At 37.4% G+C, this 13,641-nt stretch overlaps 1 protein-coding gene across 3 annotated transcripts in view; it reads left to right on the top strand.

The window, feature by feature from the left end:
• The window catches only part of PLXNA4 (plexin A4), a 690,148-nt gene that overhangs the window by 486,440 nt on the left and 190,067 nt on the right, over positions 1-13,641 (top strand). For all 3 annotated transcript variants that reach the window (XM_056799707.1, XM_056799709.1, XM_056799708.1), the window contains one exon: positions 11,386-11,486. In XM_056799707.1, the coding sequence (XP_056655685.1) occupies positions 11,386-11,486 (101 nt within the window). The remainder of the gene's footprint in view (positions 1-11,385; positions 11,487-13,641) is intronic.

The raw sequence follows: 13,641 nt of genomic DNA, 5'->3' as shown, positions 1-13,641 counted from the left end.
GCCTTTGTCAGAGAAACTTGCTACAAATTTTTTTAAATTACTTCATTGTCTATCGTACCTTTTAGCAAAATTTGGTTTCCCTGATTATCTCTTTTAACTAGGTGTATTACTGCTTTTTCTTTGATGAAAATCATGATTGCTACTCCTGCCTTTTTGACTTTGACTGAAGCATAATGGATTCTGCTTCAGCTCTTCATTTTAATTCTGTGTTTGTAGTTCTGTTTTAAGTGAGTCTCTTATAAACAACATAGAGTTGGATTCTGGTTTCTAATCGATCTTGCTATCTGCTTCTGTATTATGGGTGAGCTCATTCCATTTACATTCACAGTTAGGATCACTAACTGTGCACTTCTCTCTACCCTATTTTTTTCAGTTTATCCTTCTCTTTCTTTTTATTCTATCCCTCTTCAAAAGTCTGTTTTGCTTCCAACCACTGCTTCCATTATCCCTGCCCTCCCTTTTATCTTCATCTCCCTTCTCTTATCCTTTCCCCCTCCTATTTCCTTGTTAGAAGAATAGATTTCTATACCCAATTGAATGTGTGAGTGTGTATGTATTTATTCTTCCCTCTTTGAACCAGTTTCACTGACAGTGAAGTTCAATCATTGCCTGATACTCACATCCCCCATTTTTCTTTACACTGGAAAAGCTCTTTCTTACACACAACTTTTATGTGAGATAATTTCCCCCATTTTTCCCCCAAAATTTCCTTTTTCTCTTTGTATATCACTCTTTCTCATCTCTTCTTTTTTGTATCATCCCAACATAATTTTCTCATACCCAGCTGGGCCTTTTGTCTCTGTAGACTCCTCCTAATTGTCCTAATAATGATAAAATTCTCTTTATGTATATCATCTTCCCATCTAAGAACATAAACAGTTTCACCTTATTTAGTCTTTTATGTTGTATCTTTCATGTTTATATTTAAGCTTCTCCTGAGTCTTGTGTTTAATGTCAAATTTTCTATTCAACTCTGGTGTTTTCATTAAGAATGCTTAGAAGTCCTCCATTTCATTAAATATCCATTTTCCCCTTGAAGAGATATACACAGTTTTGCTGAGTAGGTTATATTGATTGTAAACCTAGCTTCTTTGCCTTTTAGAATATCCTGTTAAATCTTGTATGAACCTAACTGTGACTCTACTGTATTTGAATTGTTTCTTTCTGGATCTTGCAATATTTTTCCCTTGGCATAAAAGCTCTAGAATTTGACTATAATATTTTTGGAAGTTTTTGTTTTGAGAGCTCTTTCAGGAGATGATGGATGGAATCTTTCAATTTCTATTTTGACCTCTGGGTCTAAGATATAAGAGTTTTCCTTAAAATTTCTCAAAGTATTTTGTTTAGGGTCTTTTTTTTACCATGACTTTAAGATAGTCCAATAATTCTTAAATTATCTCTCCTCAATCTATTTTTCAAGTCAATTGTTTTTTCAAAGAGATATTTCATATTTTCTTCCTTAGTCTTTGTTTTATTTTTTCTTGATGTCTCATGGAATCATTAGCTTCTCTGCCCAGTTCTAATTTTTAAGGACTTATTTTTGAGTGAGTTTTTTTGTATCACTTTTTCCATTTCCTCTATTCTACTTTTTAAAAATGTGTATTTAGAATATTTTTCCATGGTTACATGATGCATAATCCCCTCTCCCCTGCTCTCTTCTCCACCCTCCAAAGCCAACAAGGAGTTCCACTGGATTATACATGTATCATTGTTCAAAACCTATTTCCATGTTATTCATATTTGCAGTAGAGCAATTCTCTAACATCAAAACCCCAATCATATCCCCATCGAACCACGTGATTGATCCTATGTTTTCCTTCTGTGTTTCTGTTCCCACAGTTCTTTCTTTGGATGTGTATAGCTTTCTTTCTCATAAGTTCCTCTGGATTGTCTTGGTCATTGCATTGCTGCTAATTGGAAAGTCTATTACATTTCACTGTGCCACAGTATATCAGCCTCTGTGTATAATATTCTTCTGATTCTGTTCCTTTGGCTCTGCATCAATTCCTGGAAGTCATTCCAGTTCACATGGAATTCCTCCAGTTCACCATTCCTTTCAGCGCAATAGTCTTCCATCAACAACATATACCACAATTTATTCAGCCATTCCCTAATCAATGGACACCCCTCATTTTCCTTTTTTTTTTTACCATTACAAAGAGCATGGCTAGAAATACTTTTGTACAAGTCTTTTTCTTTATTATCTCTTTGGGGTACAAACCCAGCAGTGGTAGGGCTGGGTCAAAGGGCAGGTATTCATTTAAGGCCCTTTGGGCATAGTTCCAAATTGCATCCCCAGAATGGTTGGACCAATTCACAACTCCACCAACAGTGTATTAGTGTCCCAATTTTGCCACATCCCCTCCAACATTTATTACTTTCCTTTGCTGTCATATTGCCCAATCTGCTAGGTGGTACCTTAGAATTGTTTTAATTTGCATTTCTTTAATCAGAAAGAATATAGAACACTTTTCATATAAGTATTGATAGTTTGAGTTTCATCATGTGAAAACTACCTATTCATTTCCCTTGACCATTTGTCAATTGGGGAATGGCTTCATTTTTTTATAAATTTGACTTAGTTCCTTATATATTTGGGAAATTAAGTCTTTGTCAGAGAGTTTTGTTATAAAAATGTTCTCCCAGTTTGTTGCTTTCCTTCTAATTTTGGTTGCATTGGTTTTATTTGTACAAAACCTTTTTTAATTTGATATAATAAAAGTCAATCATTTTATAGTTTGCAATGTTCTCTATCTCTTGCTTGATCTTAAATTCCTTCCTTTCCCACAGATCTGACAGGTATACTAATCTATGTTCACCTAATTTATTTATGATTTCCCTCTTTATATTTAAGTCATTTACCCATTTTGAACTTATCTTGGTATAGGGTATAAGATGATGATCTAACCCTAATTTTCCCCATATTGTTTTCCAATTTTCCCAGCAGCTTTTGTCAAATAGTGAGTTCTTGTCCCAAAAGCTATGGTCTTTGGGTTTATCAAACACTAGCTTACTGAGGTTATTTACCCCTAGTTTATTCCATTGATCCATCCTTCTGTTTCTTAGCCAGTACCATATTGTTTTGATGACAATTACTTTATAGTACAGTTTAATATCTGGTACTGCTAGGCCCTCATCCTTCACTTTTTTTCATTATTTCCCTTGATATTCAGAAGGAAATTTTATTTTAAGCATTATTTTGAAGTTGTTCAGAAGTGAATATTGGGAGAGTGTGGCAGGTTCGTCCTTCTAAATTGCCATCTTGTCTCACTTCCTGCTCCCCTCCATGAGAATATTTCCTAAACTTCCCATTCTCCACACTGCCCTATAATATAGGCACAAGGGCCTGCCTCCTCTAGATATTTCTGAGACTGGAACTTCTGAAAGTTTTACTGCTGGACTTTCTCAAGCATTTATTTTTAATAGTACTATAAGCATCTTAATTTTGATATATGCCTTTTAAAAATATAATTCTTATAGTAGGCACAATCTGCTAATAACTGTGGCTAACACTAATATTATAGTTTCTAAATTTGCATTGTTGGAATTGATCAAATTGTTTGATCAGTAGGGATATTGTTCTTTGGTGAATAGATAAATATAGGCATTACGGACCAACACTGTGAAAATATGATTGTGGTAATTGAAAAATATTTTTCATTTATTATAACATAGAGATGAATAAATTTGAAAGCTGTAAGAACTATGATTAACTTAATGACCACCCATAATTCCAGAGGACTGAAGATTAAGCATGCTCTCCACCTCCTAAGAGAGAGAGGTGATAGATTCACAGTACAGGATGAGATATATATTTTTGAACATAGTCATCGAGGGGATTTATTTTTCTTGACCATACAGATCTGTTACAAGGAATTTGTTTTTCCATTTTCCCCCTAAAAGACTAAGGTGGGAGAGAGAGTTGGGATGGAGAGAAATTAGATTTTTGTTAATTAAAGAAATAAAACTTTTATGGAAGTTAGTACTCATGAGGGACTATTTAGCTATAGAATATATGAGAGGCAAAAAAGAGAGCAAGGGAGAGCTATAGAGGGGTGAAGGGGGGAGGGAGAGAGAGAGAGAGAGAGAGAGAGAGAGAGAGAGAGAGAGAGAGAGAGAGAGAGAGAGAGAGAGAGAGAGAGAGAGAGAGAGAGAGAATTGGAGGATTAGAAATATATATGAGAATAAGGTGAAGAGAATTTAATAAGGACATGATATATGAATTGCAAGACTTCCTTGGACCATTCAAAAATACCTAAAGAAATCCAAGGAGGGAACAGTGCCTGGAAACTGGCTCATAATCCTTCATCTTAGAAGGAGTTCTATAATAAGCTTCTGGAATTAATGAGTGGAAGCAATAACTAAACACAGCAATTTAGGTTCATATTTGACAATACATTTTGCATTTCTCCTGTACAAATGATGTTTCCTGGAAGAAATGTGTATTGCTTAAATACTAATTGCATGCCATATGGGCCAAAGATACTTTCTGTAGTTCTTAACACAGTGCCTGGCACCTACTTAATAAATGTATACTGATTGATTACCTAGATTTCCATGGAAGGCATGCTCCCCCAACTCAAATAGCAGTATTGCTTTAAGGAGACAGCCTGAAGCTAGCTCCACTATGGTAGATAGAGGTATTTCACCAATATATTAAGTGAAGGCTAAGTCCTTTGAGAGGCACAGAGAAAGTCCCCTGGAAATGGTTCATAAACTGAAAATCCTTTCATAGACAGCAAAGATAAGGCCAATCTAGGAACATTTTCAGTAATAATCCCTACCCCCCCCCCCATTAAGAAGTGTTCTGTGGACTATACATTATGGCACAATCCAATGTTATGGACTTCTCTACTAGCAGCAATGCAATGATAGAGGACAATTCTGAGGACTTATGAGAAAGAACACTATCCACATCCAGAGAAAGAACTGTGGGAGCAGAAACACAGAAGAAAAACAACTGCTGGATCACATGGGTTGATGGGGCTATGGCTGGGAAAGTAGACTAAACAATCATCCTAGTGCAATTATTGTCAACAATATGGAAATGGGTCTTGGTCAATGACACATATAAAATCCAGTGGAATTGCTCATTGACTACAGGAGGAGGGAGGGAGAAGGTGAAAGGAAAGAATATGAACCCTGTAACCATGGCAAAACAAAAAATAATTAATTAATTAAAAAAAAAGAAGTGCTCTGTAAAGGACCATGAATGCTTCAAGGTCTCCTTCCAGATCAAAGATATCCAAAGTCCAGATTCCTCTCAGAACTTTGAGAGAGTGCTCATTCTTCTGAAGTATAACTCTCAGAATTCCAATAAGTTCTCAGTAACTCCAGGTGTGAGAAAAGAAAAAAGGCAGGGTAGAAAAAGGCAAGGCTTTAATGATACAGGCAAAGCCTAGATGAGAATCTGCTGTTTCATCCCTTCCAGAAGGGAGAAGGGAACCAAAAAGATGCAGTACTTTCTATAGTGCCACCCACAGTTTTAGGCAGGAAAAAGGAAGGCTTTTATGAGACAAACAATCATTTTTCTTCAAGGTCATGCCAAAGTGTTTGGTACAAAGTAAGTTTCTCTATTACGTGAAGAATTAGAGTTAAAAATAAACTTCTGGAATCTCCTATCTATCAGCCTCATTTTTATAGGTGAGAAAACTAAGGTTTTAGAGTATCATAGCAAATTAGTTGCAAAGCCAGGATTGGAACCTAGACCCACCAGATTCCTAATTCAGTATGCTCTCCATTATACCCTGCTAATTGAGTAAGGGAGAGAAGAAAATTGAAGTGAAAAGGGGAGCTTGGCAAAGGTCACCCAAGTTGTCCCTTACGGTATAATGGGCTCATCTACATGTTAGAAAAGCTCTTATTGGAGCTCTCATCCCAAGACAGAAGGGAGAGAAGGTCTAGACATTTGGGATTAAGTGACTTGTCCAGGGTCACACAGCTAGGATGTGTCTGCAGTCAAATTTGAACCCAATATCTCCCCTCTCCAGGTCTTTCTCTCTGTCTACTGAGCCACCTACTTGCCCCCTATTAGCTCCATTTTAAATATGATGAAACTGAGGCACAGGAGGATTTAGGTACAAGGTTATAGAACTACTAGATAGCAGAGCCAGGAGTCCAACCTAAATCTGGGTCTTTTCAACTCATAGAACCATAGGCTTTAGATTTAAAAGAGGTTCTTTTGGTTTTCTAATATCATCTCATCATTTAAGCATGAGGCACTGGGGTCCAAAAAGAATAAATAACTTACCCAGGGTAATAGGATTGCGGCAAGCATTTATTGAATATCTGCTAAGTGCTTTGCAAATATTCTCTCATTTGATTCTCACAAAAATCCTGGAAATTAGGTGCTATTATTATGCCCATTTTATAATTGTAGAAAGTGAGGCAGATCACAGTGACTAGCCCAGGACCATCCAGCTAGTAAGAATCTGAGGCTATATTTGAACTTATCTTACTGACTTCAGGACTAGTGTTGCATCCACTATACCACTTAGCTGTCTAGCTAAAAGTTATCTTAAAGACCATCTAATCCTACTCAATCCTACTCAATGAGGAAACTGAGGCCTATAGAAATAAAACTCTTTCACCTGTCACAGAAGTGTTCAAGGGCAGAACACTTGTCAGAATCCAAATCTATCACCACTGCCATTCTACCACCCTAAATTCAGAGCTCTTTCCACTATACCATTCTTTAGATCTTAAGAAGATGCATATCAAAATTAGAAATAACAAAAAATAACTATTGGTATACAGCCTGAGTTCCATCACAGCACCTACTGAGAAGGGGCAGACAAACAAGGAAAATGGAAGGGAATATTTCAAGTATCAAACAGTGTACCAGGAGGAGATAGAACCAGAGCAAACCCAACACTGTGCAAAGCTACAATGATGGCAAGAAGGAACAGAAAAGTGGAAGATAGACTGGTGGGAATTCTCAGTATATGTTTTGGAGAGAAAACAGGTGCAAAAAAGCAATAGGAACTCTAAAATAAAGACTTTAAAAAGTGAACAATTTCAGGATTTGGAAATTATTGCTTGCAAAGGAAGTTTGTTAGTCAAGAGACATGAATTCTAGTCTTGCCTCTTCTACTAACTAGATGACTCTGTGACCTTGGGTGAATCTCTTACACTCTGTGATTTTCCGTTTCTCTATCAATGAAGTGGATATCCATGACATAGGCATAAACTAGATGGTCTGTAAGACCCCTCCCACTCCAAAATTCAATTCTTGGATGGCAAAAGGATAGTAATTGTTACCAACCACCTTCTGATTCTAACTTTCCTATGCAATAGATATATAAGACTTCCACAATTAAGTTACATAATTCCATTAAGAAAGGATAAATGGCATGGCCAAAAGATAACTCATGTATCTATTTGCCCATGATAGAAGGAAGTAGTAGGAGTGATCAATAGACAATCATTTCTTGATCCAATGCTTTTGTGTCCAATTTTGAGAATAAAAAAGAGGAAAATAGTTGGGCAGTAGAAGGCATGGGCAGATGGAATTTTTCTCTCCTGAAAGATTAATAGAAAAGAGAGCATGCAAAACAAAAGCATACAAAAAAATGGAAAGGAAATGCTTAAAAAAAAGTCAATGAAGATAGAGAATGATGGAACACCAGGAAAGACAAAGAAATATCAAAGGAGGTCTGTACTAATGAAATCAATATGGATGGATTCAAAGAAGAAAATGTTAAAAATGTCCTAGAATCTTAGAGCTGGAAGGTAGTAGTTCAAAGGTTATCTAGTTTAATATCTACCAGGAGAATGGCAGAACAAGTTGTGGTATATAATTGTAATAGAATAAATACTATTGGGCTATAAGAAATGATGACAAGGAAGATTTCAGAAAAACCTAGATGGGCAGACATGAAGTGACACAGAATGAAGTGAGCAGAACCAAGAGAACATTGTACTTAGTAACAGCAATATATGATGAACCATTGTGAATGCCCTAGCTTTTCTTAGCAATACAATAATTCAAGACAATCCCCAAGGACTCATGATGAAAAATGCCATCCACCTTCAGAGAAAGAGTCTAAATTCAGACCAAAACATACTATATTTCATTTCTTGAGTTCTCTTCCACAAAATGACTAATATGGAAAATGTTTTACATTATTGCATATGTAAATCTATATCAGATTGCTTGCCATATGGGGGGAAGGGGTAGAAAATTTAGCTCAAACTTTTTTAAAACTAAGATTAAAAAAAATTTACATGCAATTAAGGAGAAAATAAAATATTATTAAAGTGCTAAAAATAAATTAAACAAAATAAATTAAATAGGAGCAAAATGGGGTCAGGTCAGAGTGGAGCAACAGGAAGACAACCGCTGTTGCCAATACCTTTAAATAATGAATACCATTCTGAAGTTGTTTCTAAGCCATAGATCATGGAATCATAAATCATAGATGGAAGAGAAAATTGAGACCATCAAACTTAATGTTGTCATTTAACAGATGAGGAAACTGAGGCTCAAGAACTTTGAGACCTACCCAAGGTCACATAGCTTAAGCAGGTCACTTTGAATCCTGGTCCTCTAATTCCAAAGTCCCTTTTCATTGTAGCAGAAAAAACAAAGAGAGAGCCCAGGCTTCTGTGTTTGGCCCATTACCCTGTGGTGATAAAGCTGTATGTTTTGGAGGGAGAGAGATTGAGAAAGACAGATGAGACCTCTTTGGGGCAGAGCAGTGTAGCTCCAAAGAGTCTTGTTACTTGTCTGCTTTTCCCTGTCTGTCTGTGTTTTTGTTCTCCTGTGTTATGTGTATCCCCAAGGAAAGTCCTGTGCATTGGGCTGTGCTACACATTGTTCAAGGTCTCAGACACGAACTGCATCAAAGGGTTGATCAATGATGACTCTGTGTCACGAGGTTAACAATAGCTGAATCCTAGCTAAATCTTTGTTTAATTGAATTGAATCGACAACATTTCCTGAACCCTTTCTTATTTGCTCTGGCATGTCTGTGTCATGGGTCAGGGTTCTCAGTAATCCAAAGTCTTAAAACCCTGACCCTTAACACAAAGCCTGAATCCTTACTCAAGCTATAACTAGGGTGGACAACCATGGTGAGAAATGAATTGAGAGCAACGTTGTTGGGCATTTCTTCACCTTCCCATTCTGTGCCCACAGCAGTAGTAATAGTAGGTTCCTCCTTGGGTCACTTTCTGCCCTTCACCAGCTTAGAAACACACTCCTTCTTAACAACTCTCCTGTTTGCAAGGCTGTACCCCAAGTGAGCCTACTCCCCAACCATTGCTACTAGCCCCACGCACAGAAATGACTAGACACCGCTCTCACCTCATCTCTTCATCCACAACATCTCTTGCAAATAGTTCTCAAACTTTGGTTTAACAACCTCCAGTGATGGCGCACTCACTTTCTGCTCAAGTCAATCATTCCATTGCTGTTCTCATTAGGAAGCAGTTTTTCCTTAGGTGAAGCCTAAATCTGTCTCCCTGTAATCTTTAGGAGACTGTAGGAAATTGGGAAGGTGAGTTCAAACAGAGAAGGTCTGTGGGACATTTTACATAACAATTTGCTGGTGAAAGCTAGTATCAAATTCTACATTGGAGAGATAGTCCCTAATGACTCTCTGGCAGTGTGCAAAGACCTTAGAGCCAGTACCCAGAGAAAAGGGAGTGAGCTAAGACTACTGAGAAATTTTATGGTCCCTTATTAGAAGAAAAACAGAACCTTCCTCTCTTCTTTGCAGAGGTGGGAATTATGAAAATGGAACATTGCACAGACTGTCAGATGTAGCTGACATCTTGATTGATCTTCCTAATTTTTTTTCTTTGTGTCAAGGGATGACTTTCCAGGTCGGGGAGGGAAAGGGATATATATTGAGAAACAAAGGTGATAGAGAAACAAAAGCTTTAAACTACAAATAACCTTTTAAAATAAAAGCTTAAAAGATGAACACAGACCCATGACCTTGAATATAAAAAGTCTCTCTAGGACAGCAAAAAGGTGAGCACAGGTGAAACACCAGAGATAGAGAATGAACTAGCTGGGAGAGTAAAGTGGATTCTGGAAAAGAAAGGGGAGAAAATGAAAGATAAAGTTAATTGTCTTCCTCCCTCCCTCCTTCCTTCCTTTCTTTCCTTCCTTTCTTTCCTTCCTTTCTTTCTTTGCTTCCTTCCTTCCTTCCTTCCTTCCTTCCTTCCTTCCTTCCTTCCTTCCTTCCTTCCTTCCTTCCTTCCTTCCTTCCTTCCTTCCTTCCTTCCCAGGACCTCCCATCTCCAGGCCTGGAACTCTATCCACTGAGCCAACTACCTGCCTCTAGTTCATTGTTTTTCTAAGAAAGTACTGTCACAGATCTAGTGTTTGTGGATGTACTTCTAGTTTGGAAGTGGTGAAAAAAATATATAGTTATATATATGTGTATATATATATATATGAATAACACAAATATATTTTATAATTTTTAAAAATTCTCAAGGATCCTTCAGGAGAAGAAGAAGCTAAACAGCTAAGAGAATTTTTATTCCCATTGACTTGGCAGTGCTATTAGTACCCCTTACATTTCCCACCCTTGTTGATCCTATTCAAATTATTGCTCTGAAAAGAATTAAAGCTTTGTGTGAGGTGTCAGGATTTTAAGACAGCATATTTGTTACAAGGGTTTTGTTTTTCTTTCATTTTCTTTTTAAAGGGAGAGGTGGGAAGAAGAGGAAATATAAGCATGTACATTGAAAAAAATATAATTAAAAAGAAAGATGACTTGAGATCCCCTGGTCTCTGACACAGGCAAGCAGAGAAGTATTATCAGTTCAATTCAATTCACCAAAGCAGAAAACGAGATTGCATAGTTTCTCCGGACCCCTTCCAAGTCTAGCAACAATATTTAGTCAATAAATATTTGTTAAGTGCTTGCTATGTTCCAGGCACTGTACTAAGGTAGGGATGAAAAAGAATGAGGTGAAGCAGAATACATTTCTTGTTCTTAAAGAGTTCACAGTCTCAAGGGGAGAGAACACTCCTAATCCACTAATAAAAATAATAATGATTCATATTTCTATATTACTTAAAAGTTTACAAAGTACTTCCCACTTAAAAACTTTAGGACATGGGAAATACAAGTGTTCTTATCTCAGTTTTCCAAAAAAGCAAACTGAGGATCAGAAAGTCTAATATTTTTTCAGTTACTTCCTAGCTGTGAGATCCTGGGCAAGTCACTTAACTCTCACTGCCTGCCCCTTACCATCCATCTAACCTTGGAATCAATATTTAGTATTGACTCTAAGATAGAAAGTAAGGGTTTTTTTAAGTAATAATTTTCCATGTTTAAAATACCAAGCTGTGTAATGTATTTTAAAGGATGAACAACTGAGTTTCTTGCAAGATTTTTAGCAACTTGTTTCTTGTCCTTATAGCTTACCAGAGTTCCTGTTGAGTCCTGTAGCCAGTATCGAAGCTGCAGTGAGTGTCTTGGCTCAGGAGACCCCCACTGTGGTTGGTGTGTGCTTCATAACACGTGAGTACTACTGGTCAACTGTACCTGCTTTCTGCTTCCTTCCACAATTCTGTGTTTGTTTGTTTGTTTGTTTGTTTGTTTGTTTGTTTGTTTGTTTGTTTGTTTCTTTCTTTCTTTCTTTCTTTCTTTCTTTCTTTCTTTCTTTCTTTCTTTCTTTCTTTCTTTCTTTCTTTCTTTTCTGTCTGTCTTTCTTTCTTTCTTTTCTGTCTGTCTTTCTTTCTGTCTTCCTTCCTTCCTTCCTTCCTTTCCTCTTCATTTTCTCCTCTTCCTCCTCCTTCTCCCCCCCTCTCTCTCTTTCTCTCTCTCTCTCTCTCTCTCTCTCTCTATATATATATATATATATATATAGATAGATAGATAGATAGATAGACAGATAGATAGATATGTATATATGTACATAAAATTTCCTTTCTTCTCTTTTTTTCCTTTGCCCTTTCTACTTCCACTTAAGAGCCATACAGAAGATATAAAATGGAAAGCATCTAACAGAGATAAGAGTCAGATTAGAATGTCAGAGCAATTTGGGGGCAGCAAGGTACCTCAGTGGATAGAGAACAGGCCTAGAGACAGGAGATCCTAGGTTCAAATCCAGCCTCCGACACTTCCTAGCTGTGTGACCCTGATCAATTCACTTGACCCCCATTGCCTAGCCCTTACCACTCTTCTGCCTTGGAACTAATATAGAGTATCGATTCCAAGATGGAAGGTAAGGGTTTAAAAAAAAAACTTTAAAAAATGTCAGAGCAATGGCATGTATGGGAGAAATGGGTGGTTCTAGGAGTGGATCTGACTCACCTTATGTAATTGTATTCATTTCAATCAACATTTGAGCATCAGGTATAGATATGGGATTATTCAGCCTAGAAAAGAGAAAACTTGGTAGTTAAAGGCAATTAGGTGGTACAAGGCATATAATGCTGGACTTAGAATCAGGGAAGGTGGGTTCAAATCCAATATCAGAAATTCACTACTTGTGTGATCCTGAACGAGCCATTTAACTGATTTATTCTTAGCTCTAAAATGGGAGTAATAATAGCATCTACCTTTCTGGAAAGAGACAATAAAGTAAAATATTTTTGTAAGTATAGTACAAATCTTAAAGTGTTAAAAAATTGATTTTTGTTATCATCATCATAGTCATCAGAATGAGGAATGAGGAGGTAATGCAGTTAGACTTAAATTGGTTGGACCCAAAAGGAGATGTATAAAATGTGAAGATATAGATTTAGGCTTGACATAAAAGGTGATCATTGGGTATAATGCATTAAATTATGGTTAAATCACAAACTAAGAAGATGGCTCCATGATTCATTCCTTGCCTTTGAGGAGTATAAAGTGTCACTTACAGATAATAGACACCTAAATGATGGTACCCCAGAAAAAAAGGCAAGTGGAGTATATGTTAATATATGTAAATATATGCCTGATGAGGACAGTGGGGAGTAGCTGGGGTGCTCATCAAAAAAGAAGCAGTAATGAATAGAGACCAGCTCTGCTGAATCCAAGAAAGTGTCACAGAGGGAGTAATCTAAGTAGAATTTTTCAGGTCAGGCAGAGTGTTGGCCTTTCTCCCAGATCAACATTGCTGAATCACCTCAGGTGTATTGTGGAGTCTCCACAGAGGGTCCAAGTCTCCCTAAGGGTAGGGCACATCCAAAGGGCATTTCTAAGTGCTTACTATGCACCAGGAATTGTGCTGAGCATTGAGGATGCAGGTAAGGGCAAAAACATGATCCCTCCCCTCAAGAAGCTCCCATTTTTATTGAGGAGATGATGCACAAACAATTATGTACATAGGACATACATATATACATAGGCATATGTATATATGTATACACACACTAAGCAGAAGGTAATCTCAGATGGAAGATGCTAGCACTAACACTGGGGGAACAAGGGGACAGGAAAGGCTTCCCTGCAGAAGGTGGGTAGTGCTTTGGACCAGAGCCTTCTGGCTCATGTCCAGCCTGGGAGAAACTTCAATTTTCTGGGGCTTCAAGCCTACAGAGTAAGAAGGGCTCAGCTTCTTGTTGCTTTAGGCTTCCAACCTGACACCATTCATAGGCAATCAGTAGGGCTGTCCACACATTGTCATCTGATGCCTGTGGGACCCAGGACTGGGTTTCCATGTCAGCTTTGATCCCTGCCAGGTGGT

The sequence above is a fragment of the Monodelphis domestica genome, chromosome 5 (assembly GCF_027887165.1).
Source record: "Monodelphis domestica isolate mMonDom1 chromosome 5, mMonDom1.pri, whole genome shotgun sequence".
NCBI lineage: Eukaryota > Metazoa > Chordata > Mammalia > Didelphimorphia > Didelphidae > Monodelphis > Monodelphis domestica.
This window is presented reverse-complemented; position numbering and strand designations above follow the sequence as displayed.